The 19,719-nt window shown below is 33.0% G+C and overlaps 3 protein-coding genes across 3 annotated transcripts; 1 reads left to right on the forward strand and 2 right to left on the reverse strand.

The window, feature by feature from the left end:
- Positions 1-5,462: 5,462 nt before the first annotated feature.
- On the reverse strand, positions 5,463-8,488 carry LOC107888385 (large ribosomal RNA subunit accumulation protein YCED homolog 1, chloroplastic). The gene is made up of 3 exons (XM_016812483.2): positions 8,052-8,488; positions 6,727-7,414; positions 5,463-6,042 (listed from the first exon to the last, which is right to left on the reverse strand). The coding sequence occupies exons 2-3, from the start codon at positions 7,305-7,307 to the stop codon at positions 5,616-5,618; spliced, it is 1,008 nt and encodes a 335-aa protein (XP_016667972.1). The 5' UTR covers positions 7,308-7,414; positions 8,052-8,488; the 3' UTR covers positions 5,463-5,615.
- A 1,368-nt stretch (positions 8,489-9,856) lies between these two features.
- On the reverse strand, positions 9,857-10,798 carry LOC107889815 (probable steroid-binding protein 3). Its single transcript, XM_016814371.2, has one exon. The coding sequence runs from the start codon at positions 10,396-10,398 to the stop codon at positions 10,096-10,098; it is 303 nt and encodes a 100-aa protein (XP_016669860.2). The 5' UTR covers positions 10,399-10,798; the 3' UTR covers positions 9,857-10,095.
- Positions 10,799-16,768: 5,970 nt separating this feature from the next.
- LOC107888388 (ubiquitin C-terminal hydrolase 22) lies at positions 16,769-19,563 on the forward strand. The gene is made up of 3 exons (XM_016812486.2): positions 16,769-17,859; positions 18,033-18,151; positions 18,569-19,563. The coding sequence occupies exons 1-3, from the start codon at positions 17,126-17,128 to the stop codon at positions 19,285-19,287; spliced, it is 1,572 nt and encodes a 523-aa protein (XP_016667975.1). The 5' UTR covers positions 16,769-17,125; the 3' UTR covers positions 19,288-19,563.
- The last annotated feature ends 156 nt before the right edge of the window (positions 19,564-19,719 follow it).

Consider the following 19,719-nt stretch of genomic DNA (forward strand, 5'->3'; position numbering starts at 1 on the left):
TTTAATTTGTTGAAAAATATTTATTTTAATATTTTTAATATATTATATTTTTTAAATTTATTTTTATATAAAAATAAATATAATCTAAAAAAATTTAATACTAAGACTCGAATTTAACATTTTTAATTCGAATCAAACTTTAATAAAATTTTAAATTTATTTTCCGAATCGAATCCAACCCGAGCGTAATATCAACCCAGCCCAAGATGTAGAAAAAAACTAAATGAAAATTAAATATAAAATAATAATCATCTTAATAATTTTATAATTTCAAGAAATAAGAAAAGTGAAATTCAAAGTTTCCCTTTATAAACAAATTATATATTTATTGCTGTCGACATTGTTGACCTCGTGAATCGAGGAAGAAGAAGAAGAGGAGGAAAACTCCATATTTATTTGTTTCTCATTAAACATGCTATTTTTTAAGAAGAAGAAGAAACCCTAACCTAGCTATGCTTGAATTTATTGTGAAAAAGATTCTCTTCACTTACTTCACGCATTAATGGAACTGAATAAATTTGTTGATTTGTCTTCGGCCTTCGGCTTTGGCGTTAGCTTTCGCCTACAAAATAGGGTGAAGATTTTGGATTATTGTTGGCCCATACTTTTGTAGTTTTAAATGAAATAATTATACCCACAATTAATCCAAACATAATATGCTTTCCCAGCTTCTTCAACCACCTCCTTTCCCTAAAATGCCTTTTTTATTATTTATTATTCCTTGGGCTATACTAGAGGTGCTCATGGGCCAGGCCGGCCCAAAATATGTGTCTAAAATTTTACCCAGGCCCGGCCCAGGAAAAATCATAAGCCCTGGCCCGACCCGGCCCGACCCATTTTAATAAATATTAAAAATTTATTTTAAAAATTAAAAAAATATTTTAAAAATATTTTAAAATTAAAAAATTAAAAAAAAGTATTTTAAAATATTTTAAAATTAAAAAAATTAAAAAAATAAATATATTTATTATATCGGGCCGGGCCCGAGCCAAAAAAGTGGTGCTCGAGGCCCGGCCTGTTTTCTAAACAGGCCTCATTTTTTTGCCTAAGCTCATATTTCGGGCCTATATTTTTACCCAAACCCTCCCATATTTCGAGCGGGCAGTCGGGCCGGGCCAGGCCAGGACGCCTGGCCCATGAGCACCTCTAGGCTATACAATTGGATGTGAGCACGAGATTATCTTAATATATTTAATAGAGGAGGGATTGGTTTCATGTCGAGTTGGACCCTAACAAAATTTTAGACTTGATTGCTAGGTTAGGCCCGATTTAGATAAAATGTTAAAATTCGAGTCCGGTTTAGCCCATAATAATTTTTTAAAAAGATATTTTTTATATAAAATAATTAAAAATATAATACACCAAATACAAAATTATTAAAATAAATGTTTCCCCGCAAATTGAAAATAAAGTTTTAAAAAAACTTTATACTTAAATAACACTAAGATAAGGGTAACTTAACAAGTAAATGTCTCTAAAATAGTAGCAAGATTAATAATAAAATAAGTGTTATACAAAATCCAAACATTAATAATAAAATAATAACAACATAATAATAAAATTATAGCAAAATAGTGGCAAAAAGTGGGAAAACAACAAGATTTTTTTTATTGAAAATTTAGGCTGAGTTGGGCCTAGGGCAAAAAAACTCATACTCGAGGCTCGACCCCTTTTCTAAACAAGCCATATTTTTTTTGCTGAAGTCCATTTTTCAGACCTACATTATTGTCTAAACCCTCCCATTTTTTGGACAAACTTTTGTCTAGCTCAGTTCATGGACAACTTTAATTTTACCGTACTCGAAGCTTGATTTTTTAATGGTAATTAGTAATAACTTTATCTAATTAGCTTAACTCATATATTTACTTGACCAAACGGGGGTTTTGCATTGTATTGCATGAGAATATTTCATGCATTAATCAAATCTATATCTATTTTGTTTCTTATTAAGCCTTGTAGTTTCTAGCCATTGGCAAAATGAAAAAAATAAAAATCTCGTATTTGGTAGGATAGAAATTAATCACTTTATTAGGTATTTAATTAATTGGAATTTATTTACTTCCTTTGGAATCTAATTTTCTATTAGGAGTTACTTTTTTTTATAAATATGACAATGTGATTCATAAAAGGTAAGAAAGTTATTTTCCTGTGTAGATTGAAAATTTAAAAATAATATTAAAACAAAATTGCCATATTTTATATTGGTTTAGGATACTAGTCTATTAATATACGTAAAAATAAAAGGTAGAAGCTATTGCTTCCTTTCTTCTTCATACTACTTGATTTTCTCTATCATTTCAACGGATTATTTGTAAGTTTTTTTTCTCTAATTTTATTTTTTATATGCATATTTAATCATTTATATAATATATCATTTACATATTATATTTATTTTCAATTTTCTTTTCAGTGTATTAATTGAAAATTCAACTTTATAATAGTATTTATGAATATTCAAGTTATTTATTATAAAAAATTAAATACGTGATATTATCTTTTATTCAATAAGGGTAAACTCGTAAATTATTGCTGCAGTCCTAAGAAAATAGTTAATGAACTTTCTTATTATTTTAATAAATATCTTTTAATGTATACCGAATGCTATAATGTAATTTTCTTTGACAATCACATTCCAACAGAATCATAGCATGAAAAAGTACCAAATGCTAACTAACATTGAATTTATTTATTTTTTATATAGATTTTACTATTATTGATAACCCTATGAAATTCTTAAATTAGAAGATAATACACACTTAAAAAAACTCTATCCGACGCCTTCCTAATTATTGTAAGAACAATCGTACCAATTAAGCTAGGTCAATCCGCCTAACATTGAAATTATTGTAAAAAGTTATTTTTAAAGTAATTAATGCATTAATGAAATATATATTTTATCTCATAATTGTTAAGAGTTTGATTGAGTTGGTGTCATCTATTAATTGAACATTCAGTTGTAAAATTACTAAAAGTTCCTTATCTTTTATATAGCAATATAAATTATTTTGAAGGTAATTTTGTCTTTTCTTATAAAATAAAAAAAAATTGCAAATGATGTGATTCAAATCTAAATATTATAATATTTAACATATTAACTTTATCATTTCAATTAAAGTCATATTTAATTGTTATATTAAAATTTAAAAAATGTATATTATAAAAAAAATTCATCCACAATTTAATAATATATTAAGCTATTGATTGAGTTGGTTTCGAGTAGATTAGATACCAACTTAGTTGGACGATGATTAAAGTATTATTTCAAAGTAAATTATGTTATTTTGATGGTGCTTCTGTCTATTTATATATTTTATATGTAAATAAAGAAATGTGTGCACATAAAATACGAATTTAATGCATAATTTGATTCTAATATATCTATTTTATCGTTACAATCAAAATTTTATTTTAATTTTTATAAATAAATGGGTAAACTATTAAAATAGTCACTTTTGTTTGTCTCAAGTTACATTTTAGTCACTTATGTTTGAAATGTCACGTTTTAGTCACTTACGTTATCGTGTTGAAACATTTTAGTCACTGAGCGTTAATTGTTGTTAATGGTGTAAAGGTAAGCTGACGTGGCACGTTAAATCATCATTTTAAATGAAAATTTTAGGTTAAATTATACAATTGGTCCCTATATATTTTTTTCGTTTTGAACAATTTAATTTTTTTTTTACGTTAAAAGAGATGGAGAAGGGAGAAAAATAGAGGGAAAAGCAAAAGAGAATAAAAAATAAAAAAAAGGAAAGTTGAAAGAACATAAAAGAAAAAATTAAATTGCTCAAAACGAAAAAAATTGGTATCAATTGTATAATTTAACCTAAAATTTTTGTTTGAAATGATAGTTTAACATGCCACGTCAGCTTATTATTACACCGTATGACTAAAATGTTACAACACGTTAACGTAAGTAACTAAAACATAGCATTTCAAACATAAGTGATTAAAATGTAAATTGAGGGAAACAAAAGTGACTATTTTCATAGTTTACCCTAAATAATTTTTTTCACGTGGGATTAAAACATAAAAGAAAAAAATTAAATTGCTCAAACCGAAAAAAAATTAGTATCAATTGTATAATTTAACCTAAAATTTTTGTTTGAAATGATAGTTTAACATGCCACGTCAGCTTACTATTACACCGTTAATGGCTCAGTGACTAAAATGTTACAACACGTTAACGCATGTGACTAAAACATAACATTTTAAACATAAGTGACTAAAATGTAAACTGAGGGAAACAAAAATAACTATTTTTATAGTTTACCCTAAATAATTTTTTTCACGTGGGATTAACTTAGTTGTTATTATTGTTATTAAAAGCAAACATGGAATACTGTGATACAAGTCAATAAAGGTTGTTTAAACACATAAGTACACGAGAATCCATGATATGCATCAATCAAATCTTTGATTTGATGTCAAAAGCACATGTGCTGGGCATTTATTTTCCTAAATATATTTTGTTCTCACTTTTTCATGCTCCGTTATTCATTGTGAATATAAAATGTTCTATAATTACCCGCACGTCCACCTGCATTAATTATCAAGCCTCCCTTCTGCCTCCATACATTCACATGTTGATGCATGCTTAGGGCAAACACCAAGGGAAAGAAATCTGTCTCGGAAGTTTGGATTGTAAGTTAATTTGTGATGTATTTTTAGATGAGATTCCAATATATTTGGGAAAAGAGGGTTTTTTTTTTGAATCTAATTATGCATTATTATTATCATGTGCTAAATATGTGAATTAATATAGAGTATATTTCTTGATTCGAGGTGGGTGTGGTCGAGAACCAAGGAGTGACGAGAAAGACCCTCAAGGATCTAGTAGAGGTGGGGTCGAGTTGCCAATGGAGAGCGATTCCTTGAGGAAGGACGAGGCTAACATAAGGGTGCCTGGTTGATGGAGGAGCAAGACTGAGTAGCTATGAGAGAGTGAGAGGATACTCAGAATGCTCAAGGCAGGAATGGTTGTTAGCCCAAGAGAGGTCCCATGAGGGGTCCAATGAGCGCAAGGAAAGGCACGTCGAGGAGCTGCAAGGAAGGGCACTATGAGAGGTCGAGAGTGAGATAGGTGGAGGAGATCGATCAGGCACCAAGGGAGAGTGCTAACTTGAGTAGCGTAGAGAAGTCTGACGCTGTCCGTGCGAGCGAGCTAAGGCGAAATCGAATGAAGAAATAGAGGCGGCGTCAACAAGGTTCCAACGAGAAGAGCGATGCTCACATAGGAGGCGTCGAGACTGTTCGAGGATTCAAGCGCAAAGCTCCCTTGGCAATGCCGGAGGAGAATCTCATGATCCGTCGGTGAGCAGTGTACCCCATGGTGCGGAGCACTGTGCACAGACCCCATTTGTTTGTCTTTGGAGACAAAAATAGCAAAGATAAGCCAATCAGGATGAACATTTTTGTTCTCCAAAAGCAAGAAAAGAAAAAAAAAATACACCATTAAGATATCGATGCAAAGAATCAAAATTTCAATCGCTACCATTATCAGATACAAATAGGACTGTTTATAGGTCCTTATGGTTTTATACTTTTATATAACTAGTGAGAATGACGCCGAAAGGAAAAGGAAAATTTGCAGAAAAACCCTATTCCAAAGCATTTCATTGGCTATGGGATGATTTCTGCTGCATTTGCTTCCTTAAGTTTCCAAGTGGACCATAATCCTTCTTTTCTACATCTTCTTTACAATTGCAACTACTAGTATTCAAATTTGTACCACATTTCAAACATATACCCTTGCATCTTGGATCACATATCGCATTAATAGTAATTTCCAAATGCACCAAGTCTCGTATATGCTTTGAAATATCGATTTCTTTTTCTTCAAGAGGGAAATAAAGCCGATCTTCCCAATCAATCGATGCATCGTCATCGTCTTCCTCCACCCCTTGGTTACTTCCATTAAAAGATTTAAAACCTTCCTTAAAGCTTGCTCCCATATCGATAATTTCAGGTTCTTCAATGGGCTCTTCGCTTAGTAGAAGTGAGAAATTGGAGAATATGCACTCAGCAGCAGGCTCACCACACCTTCAACAGAAGGTTTCATACAATGTCATTTAGACTGAGGAAGACAAGGGTTTATAAAGGTAAAATTTATGCAGTTGAACAGTTAAAACAGAGTGCTTCGAGCCAATGCAGTGTCTAATGAAACCTGAATTTCAATCAGTGCAAAAGCATGAAAACTATTTTGGGGAATATACATTTTGGTACCTAAACTTGGCTTCAAAGTTCAAATTGGTACTAAGGTTTTTTTGGTCCAATTAAGTACTTGAACTTGGCTTTAAGGTTCAATTTGGTACCTAAAGTTTAGTTTTGTCCAATTAGGTACCTAAATTTGGCTTCTTAGTTCAAATAAGTAAATTACTTATTTGAACAAATTTGAACTTTGAAGCCAAGTTTGGGACTAATTTGAACCCTAAAACGAAGTTTAAGTACCTAACTGGACCCAAAGAAAACCTTAGGTACCAATCTGAACCTTGAAGCCAAGTTCAGGTACCAAAACGTACATTTACCCCGACTATTTTTTACCAAAACTCAATTGCAGGCAACAAAGCAAACCCTGAACCTTGTTAAGTGATAAAAGCTAGTACAATTACTTCAGCATCTACTGCCGTGAGAAACAAAAAGAATAAATGGCATTAAAAAATAAATGGCAAACTTTATCAAAACTTAAGAGCATGAACAAGTGCTGACTGGGGAACACTAAAATACCTGTTGCAACCGAGACTGATGACGGTTTTAATGATCCCATCAAGCCTTGTCTTTTGCTTCTTTCTTGTTACATCAATGGAGATCTGAACAGGTGTTCCATTTGGATAATCTTTGACATCCTTTGTGACCCTTAATCCCATCACTGACGCCCTAGATTTTGAGATATCACTAGACAGCTTTCCTAAACCAAGTCTCTCTAAGGTTGTGCAATACTCCATATGAGTAACAGAAGGTTTTCTGCAGTATATAACTGCCCCTTCCCACGGTGACCCCATGTCTTCAATATCTTCTTCATCCTCCCAATCAAAAGTTATGGTATCGTCATCGTCATCGTCATCGTCATCGGTGAAAGGCTGACTATTTTGGTTAATAGAATTTTTAACAGGCTTCAAAACATTCAAAGACTTGTTTCTAAAGATTTTGTGGTTATTTAGGGTCACGTTGCAAGAAAATTTGGAGTGATCAACAAAAGAACACAATGAACTCGATACAGAAGGTTGTCGGAATTTCATATCACATGTTTTAAATGGATTAAAATTTGAGGGAAAACTTAAGCAGGATGACGACATCAAGAGAGACATTTAGGTTCCTTAATATTTGCAGGAGGTAGAAACTAAAGGTATAGAGAAAATTGATATGGTTTTTCCGAATATACTAAGCTAAGAGGCATGCAACAGATCAACGAAGTCTGCACAAAGTTTATCATACATTAAAATCACAAAAAGATAAATATCAATAGATATAATTGAAACTTCTATAAACCAAACGCAGATTCAGACATATTACAAAAATCTAGAAATAGTTAAGGAATGAACACAACAGTTTCAATATGATAGAGACCTATGTTACTATCACTGTTCATTTTTACCTGTTGAACTTGGGTAGGACATACCCAAGTCAGAACAAGAACAACAAAGATACAGACATTCACATTATGAGTGTTGTGACCAATTTTGGATTAAAAATGAACAATCAGCTTATTGCATGGAAGATACTAGCTCAATACAAACGATGATGAGAAATTAAACTCATTAATACAAGCATTCAGATATTAATCAGTAAGAATCAACAATCACAACGGATTGAATTGAATAGAATAGCAAACATCAAAATTCAAAGGACTTGAGGAGTCTAACATGGAATTGGCCCAAAACAAGCTTAACATGATTTGATTTAGGATAAACAAATGACCAAAGCATGAGTTTGAATCCATTGTATTATGCATTTCCAGAACTAAAATGAACATCTATTCACTTTCAGAGAAAAAAAGCAGAACATGCGAACAAGATATTAATGAAATATAGAAGTTATAAGCCGAAATATACCAGCTGATGCTTCTGTTTGCTTTCTCTGTCTACTTTGGCTTTTCTCCTTTCTCCTTCAAAGCTCTGCTCTTTTTTCTTCAAATCTGCTGTGCAACAGACTCCCTCATCTCCAATTTTGTTTTCTTTTATCCCTTTGGACCGTAGCCGTAAGGGCTTTTTACATAGCCAAACTGGGTTTTGTGTTGATGGGTTCACTGCTCACCAATCAATATGTACTTTTATAGACTTTGAAACCCAACTACTGAAACCCTACTAGAGAAGTAGAACCGGGTTTCATTAACTCCAATCCCTCCAATTGCATGGTCGGCTCTTGCACTAAGCATGCTACCCGTACCCACCTTGGACTTGCAGAAAATAATTGATAAATTCCCCCAAGGTGGATGTCATTTGACGAATTTATAAAGGGATACCCTCAGTTCCTGGTTCTCATCTTTCTTTGCTCAATACATACAAGTTGATGCATTCATTATATAAATTGATGATCCAAGTAGTCTAGTTTTTCATTTGAATACAATACAGCAGCTGTATGTATGCATGTGTGTTGTGTAAGCGTATAGATTGAAATATAGCATAGCATTAGCTCTTAATAAACCACTCCCATTTTAGGCATTATTATTGTTTGTCTCTTTCTTCACTGGAACTGTGTAGAGCTCTACCGCACTTGTTGCCCAGCATTTACTAAGAGGATGTTCTCTCTTCTTTCACTTTCATTTAGTTGTTGGGGGTTAATGCTTATCCCTTTATTCTACTCTTTTTTAAAGGTGGTTTTTTTTTCATAAAAATAAGGGAGAAGAGATTTACAAATACAAATATTAAACCTCATATCAATCAATTTAAAACCTACACAAATTTGTCATTACACCAGTAGTATGATTGGCTTTCAAAAAAGTTTGTTGGTTTCGAGTTTACATTAATGACAAATAGAATTAATTTATCGATATTTGTTACACATCCTTCATGAGTCCCTCCACGTGTCATCACTAGACAAGTTACAAACTAACATGCCTATATCAGATCAACCTCCAATCAAGCAAACCTTAAACCACAATAGACTAAAATGTCACATCAACACAATTGTAAGGAACAAAGTATAACTCCATTATCACTGAGCTCAAAATTCGTGGGCATCTTTATCTCTCATGTATAAGCTCACCATAACATTTGAGAGAAAACCAGGACACAGAAATCAGCTTTCCTTCCTCCTCATTCTCCTCCTACCACACCCATTTTTTAAGACCGTTTTATCACCATCCAATGGTTCTCCACCCAATCGAGGGTGAACCACCACCACAGCATTCTTCTCCTCCTCCTCGTTAATCTCACAGGTTAACAACGTTAAGCTATCAAAACTGTGATAAATAAAATAAGATAACAAATATTGAGGCACGAATAAAATAATAACCTATCCAAAGTGCCATCCATCAAGATACAACAAGTCCAATCATTCCTTGGATATCTCCTTAGGGCAGTTTGTCCAAACAAAAAGATCAACCGTCCATGGTGCGTGTGATGCTAAGTGGACAACCCCATCTATGAACACAATTAAGGTTAATTTCGGTGCTCCAATTTGCCCAAAACAGGGGAGGTTGGTTTTGCGGCCCTAGGCAAAGGAGCCATGAAACTCAGCACCAGTGGCTGAAGCCAATCTTTTGTGGCTTGGATCTAACATTATCACGAATCAAAGACGACAAAAATCTGGTAATCATGCTTTTTTAAAGTCTCTTCACGGAGATAATGATGCTTTAGTTCACTAAACCAAGCTTAAGCTTCACCATTATGGAGTAAACAAAAAGAAAATCACACAATTAAAATGAATTTCTTCATTGATGATGAAACTTCTCTAACATAAACAACAACGTGATACCAACACAACACAAGCCCATAAGTATCTCAATTTATTAATTTTCACCCATTTATTTAACCTAGAAATTGCTCTGAGCTAAGCAAAACACCAAACACAATTGATAGATAAGTAATAACCAGAGTCTAAAGACACTTAAAAACCAAACAAATTACACCCAACATAGAGGAAAGGTGCAAATTTTCAAGAGACAACGCGGCCGACAACAGGGTACTTAGCTTCAAATTTCTTGACCCAATCGTTAAGGACATCCATCTCCTTTTCAGAGAGGCCGTCAAGGTTGGGACAGACATCTTCTTCGTTCTTGCTCATCTTTGCAAGAGCTCTGCTGGCATCTTTGCCGGCGAACATGGCGTAGGCACCACCAGGACCGTAGAAGGATTTGCCGGCGGTGACATCGTAGATGCGACCATTGATTGCAACGTAGATGGGCTTGGATGGGTCGGAGCCGTTGAACTGGATAAGTTGCTGAGGTGTAAGATCCATGGACAAATAGATGGAACTGAAACCGGACACCAAGAGGAAAGGGGGAGAACAGAACAGTGTTTTAAGTTCAACAACCACTAGTTTTGGCTTTGATTTGGTAATGAATAAACTGAGCTGAGGCACGTTTCTTTCTTTCCTTTTTATTTTTTATTTTTGGGTGAGGCCTCATTAGTTTCCAGATATGACCTCAAGAATTGGGGGTTTTTACATTAATAATAATAATAATAATTTAATTACAAAAATAGATTATCTTCCAAATTATTTAGGTGATACTACCTCAAAGAAAAAAAAAACACTGATTGCAATGTAATGGGGGGAGAGGTTATCGTGACCGATCGATCACATTAACGACAATTAGGCAACACCGGCCTGACACTTCTACCGCCGATGTGATCAATTGGTCATGGCAGCCCCTTCCCAGTACATTTTATATATACAAATTTTGGTGTTGAGCAATGGCAAATAAAAAAAATGGAGTTTTGGGTATCTTTTGAAATTGGTGAGGGGTCAAATTTTTTAATAATTTATATATTTTATTTTTAATGTTTAGATTTAGGATTTGTTATATATTTATATGTTTATAATTTATTTGTTGAAATTTGGGGGCAGCTTGTGAAACTAATGTCTAATGTGTATGTTGAAAGTTTTTGACTTTTTTTTTTTAATTTATGTTGAGGGTTTATATTAATTAATTATGTATACATTTTATTTATAGTGTTTTCGTTTTGGAAGTCGGCGTGTGATTGAAGTTTTTTTTATGTTTGTAATTTATATTTTATTAGATTAGTTAGGTTTATATATATATATATTAAAAAAAAAGATGTTTATGTTTTAATAATTATTTGTGTAGAATAGAAATTTCCAATTTCAAACATTCGAGTCAAGGTAATTTATTTTTGTATTTTTCTGTTTAGTTGGTGATTAAAATTATTATGTGGATATTTCATTTAAAAGATACGGAAAAAAAATTGTTTACAAAAATGGATTGAGATAAAAAGTATTTAATTATGAAAATAGGTTGAGTTAAGAATTACTTACAAGAATGTTGTTATTATCCATGGTTATTTATCTTAAAATTACGAAAAAAATTATTTACAAAAATGGGGTTGAAAAAAAATTATTTACTGAAATATTTGAAAATATTATATTTGTTTTAATATGATATGTTTATTCAATTTTGTTTGTGCAGCTATATCGAAATGCTTTCATTGATAAGAGCACCCAATCATACTACTTTGATGATTAACGTGCTGGTAAAATACATAATTGCTACTTGTTATTTATTTAAATAGGAACGTTATGTATTTAAATTGAAAAAACATAATTGCTATTCACGATTAATTTATAAAAGTGCATGTCATTAATATTTTATTTGGCATATTTAAGTTATGGTGTAATTGGTTATGAACAGGGTGATTACCATGTTTAAGTGATGCGGTATTTGGAACGACAATATTGATTAAGACATTTGAGCTTAGTCCTAACTTGATATCAACCTTCGTTGAAAGGTGACGCTTGGAGACCCATACATTTCAATTGTTGTGTGAAGAGTACACCACTACTTTAAAAGACGTTGCATTGCAAATTGGGCTCCCACTTGACGAGCTACAGTAACGGGTTCAAGTAAAGTGACTAGTGTTGTGTCTCTTTACTATCAGTTGCTTGGATAATCACCAGCTAAAGGTGCTACTAAATTTAGCAATTTAAAATTTTGTTTGCTCAAACATAATTTCAAAACTTTACTAAATGATGCCTCTGAGTCGGAGAAGATGTGTGCTGCTCGGACGTTTATATTGGAGTTAATAGGGGGTACTCATACCGAACTCAGCTAATAATAGAGTTCACTTGATGTACTTGCTTCTATTAGTAGATTTTCAAGTTTTTGGTTCATACAGTCGACAATCAATACCAATATAGGAATCGTGGGCATGCATTTCACCATTGGCATGATGTAGTTACAGATTAATTTCATATCAAGTTTCTCATGATCTTACGTCATCCTTACAACAGTTCATGTATGAGGCCTTACATATTTCTGAATCTCCCATAGTTGTGGCCTTTGAATCAATGTAGCTCGTACATGCTAGTTGCAACCTTCTGTAGACCTCCAACACTTCCCGATTTATAATGCCAGTTTAGATACAACCACTTTGTAGTCCACCAACAGTTTCATGTTATGCTTCTTGATGGCAGGTACACATTCCTCTTTATTTGGGAATTATTGACCTATAGCCAACTCATCTAATTCAAAATCTGACGTCAACCTGTAGTAAGATACTATATTCAGGTATTCTAAGAAGTCAGATGCATGCGTAACATTGGGATCTACACTCAACATACGAGTGGAGAGGCGTTTACATTATCATCATCATCGCCCGCGCCTTCGTCATCAATATCATCTAGAACCTCATTAAGATCAGGGTCACTAAATTCCTCCCCTTGGTGACCGGAATCATCATTATTATCAAGTCTTTCTTTACTATCTGTATTGATACCAATCACCAATTGATGTATCTGTAAATGGGGATCCAAATTAGGGTTATTATACAAAATATGAGCATTGTGTGAATTGTTGCCCAATGTTGATGTCGCTCCATAATCGTATGGTTCTACCTAACCAACATTCAAATTAAAGTCAAACTTGTGTATAGAAGATCATCTATCCACAAACACTCTCGGAACCTCTATTTATGGGGTGTGAACTCTATATTGTTTATTTAATAGAGTGACATTTTGTACTAGTTGAACATCTGCTAACTCAACAAACAATTCATCTGGTTTAACATTATCAAGCGAGTAATACAGTGCGATCATAGCCTCCACATCATCATCCTCTATAAGTTGCATCTCCCTATATTTGCACGAATTTGACAAAACTGAGAATTTGTAGAATAGTCTGGACATCCTCCTCTTACAACGTCAAGGGGTTTTCGCACCAATCTTTTGTTTGATTACACTCTTGTTAAACTTCATTCCTATTTGATGGTGTGATTCAAATACACAACCAACTTCCATATGGTAAATTATCCCATTGAAATGGACATATATGAAGAATTGATTATTCATCTTTTATACTAAATCTGTAAAATAAATTAAAAACAATATATATTAGTTGTTATTAAGACAATTTATACCATATTAAAGCAATAAAAATACTATGTATCAAAATAATAATAATTTGCATGTCATACTATAAATTATTATCACTATATATTCACATAATTATACATAATAGTAAAATAAAATGAAATGATATAAAAAATAATTATAAACTAACTTATCAACTCAAACTTGATTTATGAAATGAAAAAAAAATTATTCTTAATCTTCAATCTTGATTTCTAATAGCTGTAGGAACACAAGTTTGAGACTTTGGAACTGTTTCAAACTTAAGATTTCTTCCATTTAACTAAAACATCTCAATTTTCTTCTCTCCATTTGTTTCTAAAATAAATAAATAAAAATAACAAAAAATTGGTTTTTTTTTCCAGGAAGGAGGGGTTTAAATTCTATTTGGTGTAGCCTTATCTTAAGTTCTCTTTGCCCGTTACCCAAAGAAGTGCATAGGTGGCAGAAAGTGGTATTGTCACCCTATATGGCGACACCAGTATTTTGATACAAACATATATAGTTAGGTAAATTGAAAAATGGGGAAATTAGAAATTTCAATATTATCGTATAAGTTGACGACACCACTTAAAAAAATATCAACTGCAATCATTGATTAATTATAGTTGTACTTTTTGGGTGGTGTTGCCTAACACCGAAAAACACTATTCAAAACAACTCACTTTCGTAAACAATTTGGAAGGTACCCTATTTTCATAATCAATTTCTTTTTGTATTATTAATGTAAACCCCCCCCCCCCAAATTGCATTTTAGAAATATTTAATAGGTTAAAATACACTTTAAATCCTTGTATACTTCTTGCATTTGAAATTTAGATTTTTTTTACTTTTTATTTTGAGAAATTTAGTCATTTTACTTTTCAGATTAAAAATTACAAGTCTAATTGTTAATATCGTTAAATTTGTTCTATTAACAAAATTCTTAGAAACAAAAATCCAGGTGTTTGTGTTGTCCATGCATTTGAAATTTAGCATTCCTACCTTTTATTTCAAAAAATTTAGTCTCTCTGCTTTTCAAATTTAAAAATGCAAGTCTAATAGTTTATACTGTTAAAATTCTTTTATTAAACTCAAGTTCATTACAACATTATTTTTTTGTTATATGACTATCAAGTGAGTATGTTTTTAATTTCAAAATGTCACTCCTTTGAAATTAATAAAAAAATTAACGAGATTAATAATTGAACTTAAATTTTGAAATTTAAAAAGTATAAAGACTAAATCCCTAAAAACAAAAGTTAATAGACTACGTTCACACAGATACTTGAAGCATATTTTAACTTTTTTTTCTTTGAGCTTTCTAGGTTTCATAGTTATGTTGGTTCGCAAATAAATTTAGAGACAAATCATGTAGAACTCTAACTAGCATAGTGAATAAACAATCAAACAAAAGTTGAAATAATCCAGAAATAGTGGATGAGGAGTCGAACAAAATTCAAGCTATTGGAGAGAATCTAACGAAACACACACAACAGCGAACGAATAACCAAGCATAAGTCCAACTAATCTGAACACAGCGGACGAAGAATTAGACAAAAGTAAAATCAATCCATAAAGAATTAGACAAAAAACACAAAGCATACTCACATCTTAAGAAAGAGACCAACGCATCGCAATTGCGGATGGTAAAAATTGAACTTGAGCCTTCAAAGTCCGAGTCCTCAACTTTAACCAACAGTTTCAAATCTTCATTGGCAATCAAGTCGAATTCCTAAATAGAAAAACTTTTTCATTCCACCAAACTATAACTCTTAAATTCATTATGTTAAGTCCCGCTATTTTCAAAATTTGATGCGCCAAACATATTATCATATGTGTAATGACATGCCAGCTTGTTATTTTCTCATATTACTCACTAAAAATCCAATCAATGGATTGACAACTGTCATTTGCGTCAAATTTGAAATTTCAAAATTTGAAAAGTATAGAGAATTAGGACTAGTTTACCTTTGAGATTGAAAAATATTGTGAAAAATGCTTTTAAAAAGTTTGATATTGTTTACCATTAATGTCAAAAAGTATTATTGAGAAAATAAAATGTCAACTTTAGACATGATGTTGTAAAATAGAAAATTTAATAGGGAACAAAAAGGTAACTTTACTGAAAAATGTTTTTCCAAAAAGCCAAAAGCTAAAAATTTTGGTTTTTTTTTTTTTGCATGGGCTAAAATATTAGTTTAAAATCAATATTTGATTTTAGGAAGATGCTTGTTTGCCAATATTTTTTGTTTGACATCAATGTTGAGGTTAAAAAGTGCTTTTCAACATCGACGATAAACAAAAGTTTAGAATTATCCAATTATAGGATATGTATCAAATCTACAATTATACATAATACAAGACTAATAATCAAATTTAATCAAATGGATTTAGCTATTGGGATAAGACTAAAATTTCAAAATACAAAAAATAAATCAATTTGTAAAGTAAAAAAATTATAATTAATCAAATTAAAATACAAGAACTCATAAAATAACAGAATTTAACCTTTTTGCTGTACGAACAAATTCGAAATTTTGCTTAAAGGAGATGGAATCTTTTTATTAATACTTAATTTTCTCATAATTCCCAATTCCTACAAGCTTATAATTTTTTTTTGGTAATAAGATATAAATAGCATCAATTACAAGCTAGCAGTAGGATCAGGGTTGGATAACCAAAAACGTTTGTCAAATTGTATTTGATCATCAATGGATGGAGGAGCCACATGAAAAATTCTCGCACCAATAAGAAAATATTTCATCTGATCAACTAAAGGATTAGCAGTAGAGTTCACCTCTCTAGGTATTTACTTTATAAACACTCTCCACTCCCGACTGCATAGTCCATGAGTACACAAAATCAAATCTCTATTTGAATGTCCTCTATAATCTCACTGAATACCTTTGATAGCTAAAATACAATTTACCCATTTATCCTTCCAAGCTAATTGGAGGCCATCATAAATAGCTCAAAGCTCAGCTTGTAGCACACTACATCTCTCAATATTTCTTCCTAATTCCTATTTTCATATATGTTCTTTTTGATACAATACTTAAAATTATTAATAATCCTTCTCAACTTTTAAATAAGAAGATAATGCGCTTCAAAGCACTCGAAATCACTTTCTCTTACATTAATAATAATGCTAATCGAATTAAAACTACATTTAGAACTTATTACATCAATACCAACTTAACTAAAATTAACTTGAATCAACTACTATAGTTAATGTCTTAAAGTCGGTTCTGAGTCCTGACCAATGAAAACAAGAAAACTGTTCTATGGCCATCAGTCGGTCATAAGACTCATTACCCCATCATCCTCTCCAAGCATTTTCTGCAATCTTCTACATCCCCTGTTTCAACTCTCAATTTCACCGAATCAACTCAGTAACCCCATTGGTTTTTCTGCACCAACCTTGCCAAATCTCATCTGTTATCCTTCTTTTTATCATTTAACTTCCATTGAATTTCCCAAAAATTATCTGATTTTTCGTTTGCTTATCCTTTTATCATACATTGTTATTACCAGTTTAACAGAATTTACCGCTTTATTCTGGTAGTATATCAGCTTCATAATCTCAATTCGAAGCTTTTTTTTTTTCACCAATATCAACATGTGCTTAAGGAGCTCTTCGTACACAAGCCCCAAACCCTGCAAACACCTAGCAGATTACAAGCTCAGGCATGCTTTCGATGGCTATGATTCCCTCCAAAATTGCCTCAAAACCACCCCAATTGGAAGAACTAGAGTTGATAATCACAATACTAAAATACCCAGATGCAATTTCTGTAATGGGTATCTAGGCAGGCTTTATATTTGTTTGATGTGCTCATCGATATCATGTTCGACCCACATTCTTTTGCATACCCAATCCAAGTCCGGCCATGACGTAGCGATCGACATCGAAAGATCGGAGCTTTATTGCTGTTTGTGTTGTGATCAGGTATACGATCCTGATTTCGACAAGGTTGTCGTGTCTGAACAAATCAAGGGCTCGTGTCCTGGGAGATCGAACAAGAGGAGGAGATTAGATTCAGGGATGGAATTGGATTTGAAGAAGTCGAAACGGTTGATTGCAATGAGAGATGGGAGAGCTAAATCGTGTTATCCATTGGGATTAAGGGGATTAAACAATTTGGGTAATACTTGTTTTATGAACTCAGTGTTGCAGGCTTTGCTTCATGCTCCTCCTTTGAGGAATTATTTCTTGAGTGATCACCATAACCGTGATGAATGCAAGAGAAGATATGGTGAAAAGCTGTGCTTGCTTTGTGAAATTGGTGCTCTTGTTTCAGCTATGTTCTCGGGTGATCGATCCCCTTACAGTCCAGCTCAGTTTCTTTACAGGTGCCTAAGTAATTTGCAATGCTTTTAATGTTATGATGTGAATAGAACTAGGTCTGTTTTGGTTACTTTGTTTAAGCCTTAAATCGAGACAAATAGTTTCTGCTTGTATGTTGTACTCAATCTATTTGGTTTTCCATCTAAAGACTGATGGATTTGTGTTTGTTTTTTTGAAGTTGGTGGCAGCATTCATCGAATTTAGCTAGTTATGAGGAGCAGGATGCTCATGAGTTCTTCATTTCAGTTTTAGATGGGATCCATGAGAAAGAGAGCAAAGTAAGGAACTCTAGCAAAGGTAACAAGGTGCTGTGATAATGTTTGCTTGCTTCAAATTAATGTTATATATGTACTATTAGGTTGTCGAGGTGGTAATTGTTCTCTATCGCTTACGTTGTTGTGCGGTAGTGATAAATACACAGTTGTGCTAATAATGCATGCAGTTGAGGTTAGTCGGTACCGATACTAGGGGCAGAGTAAGAAATTTGATTAGTTAACATGCATAACTTGTAGAGGTAGGAAACAGATAGAACTGATTCTACGACTCGAGTAGGAGAATAGTAACATACATGTAGCCATAAGTAGGAACACATGTTCTCACTTCGGTCAGAAATTACTCGGAATATACTTGGGAGTCTTTTGGGCGTTTGTAGATATTCCTCTCTAACTGAAAATCAGGATTCTATTTTACTCATGATGTTATTCTTTTGCACAGATGATGGAGATTGCCAATGCATTGCTCATAGGGCATTCTCGGGGTCGTTGAGATCTGATGTCACTTGTACGATTTGTGGATTTACTTCCACAACTTACGATCCTTGTGTTGATGTTTCACTCAACTTGGACACGGTTAACTTGTCTGCAGCTGAGAAGACGGGTTTGTCTACTCTATCAGGTTGTCTGAACTTGTTTACGAGAGCAGAGAGGTTAGGTTCTGACTCGAAACTCCATTGTCAGAATTGTCAAGAACTACGGGACACATCGAAGCAACTGTCCATTAGTAGACTCCCATTGGTGCTTTGTTTACACATAAAGAGATTTGAACACTCTTTAATCCAAAAAACATCAAGGAAAATCGATCAATATTTGCAGTTCCCTTTCGCATTGGACATGACCCCATATTTGTCATCCTCGATTGTTAGAAGCAGGTTCGGGAATAGAATATTTGCTTTCGAATGTGAAAACTCCGATAGTTCAGCTGAATACGAGATATTTGCTGTGATTGCTCATTCGGGAATGCTGGAATCGGGGCATTATGTGACGTATCTGCACGTAAACAACCAGTGGTATAAATGCGATGATGCTTGGATATGTGAGGTTGATGAGGGGATAGTGAGAGCTTCACAGTGTTATATGTTGTTCTATGTTCAGAAACTGCTTTACCACAAAGCAAATAAGGATTTAAGTTGCAATGCGAGTGTGGAGTCCAGATGAAAGTTGGATAATGCTGGGTAATTTAGAATATTCGGACGAAGGTGAACCGAAGAGCCAGTGAGAATCGAGCAAACATTATTCTTTGTTGGGAGTATTCCCTTAGATTCGAGCTCGAGAAAATTCCGAAGTTTAAGCCACTGGACTTGTCCAAGTGAAATCAATTCTTTTTCATGTTGGGATTCCCAAAAGCTCTGAATTATTTTGTTTAGATTTGACTGCTGTTAATTTCGGAAGGACCACTCTGAAGATGAATAAAAAGCTGAAAATATTCATCAATAATTCCTCAATGTATGTCCATTTTGTGAAGTGAGGTGTTAAGTAGATTTGGCTCTGTTTATTGACATAACAAGTCAGTGCCTAATTTGGTTCCGCCACGTTATCACAAGTATTACGACAGCCATGAAATTCAACCTGAGCTTTTCACAGAAATAT

The sequence above is a fragment of the Gossypium hirsutum genome, chromosome D13 (assembly GCF_007990345.1).
Source record: "Gossypium hirsutum isolate 1008001.06 chromosome D13, Gossypium_hirsutum_v2.1, whole genome shotgun sequence".
In the NCBI taxonomy this organism is placed as follows: Eukaryota; Viridiplantae; Streptophyta; class Magnoliopsida; order Malvales; family Malvaceae; genus Gossypium; species Gossypium hirsutum.

What these genes read in the sequence shown, in the direction of transcription:
- LOC107888385 (XM_016812483.2), bottom strand. Translation starts at nt 7,307, where the DNA reads ATGTCTCTCTTGATGTCGTCATCCTGCTTAAGTTTTCCCTCAAATTTT. An exon ending in ATCAGTCTCGGTTGCAACAG is followed by an intron (nt 6,043 to 6,726) that starts GTATTTTAGTGT and finishes CTTCTGTTGAAG; the next exon opens with GTGTGGTGAGCCTGCTGCTG.
- LOC107889815 (XM_016814371.2), bottom strand. Translation starts at nt 10,398, where the DNA reads ATGGATCTTACACCTCAGCAACTTATCCAGTTCAACGGCTCCGACCCA.
- LOC107888388 (XM_016812486.2), top strand. Translation starts at nt 17,126, where the DNA reads ATGTGCTTAAGGAGCTCTTCGTACACAAGCCCCAAACCCTGCAAACAC. An exon ending in CCAGCTCAGTTTCTTTACAG is followed by an intron (nt 17,860 to 18,032) that starts GTGCCTAAGTAA and finishes GTTTTTTTGAAG; the next exon opens with TTGGTGGCAGCATTCATCGA. An exon ending in AGTAAGGAACTCTAGCAAAG is followed by an intron (nt 18,152 to 18,568) that starts GTAACAAGGTGC and finishes TCTTTTGCACAG; the next exon opens with ATGATGGAGATTGCCAATGC.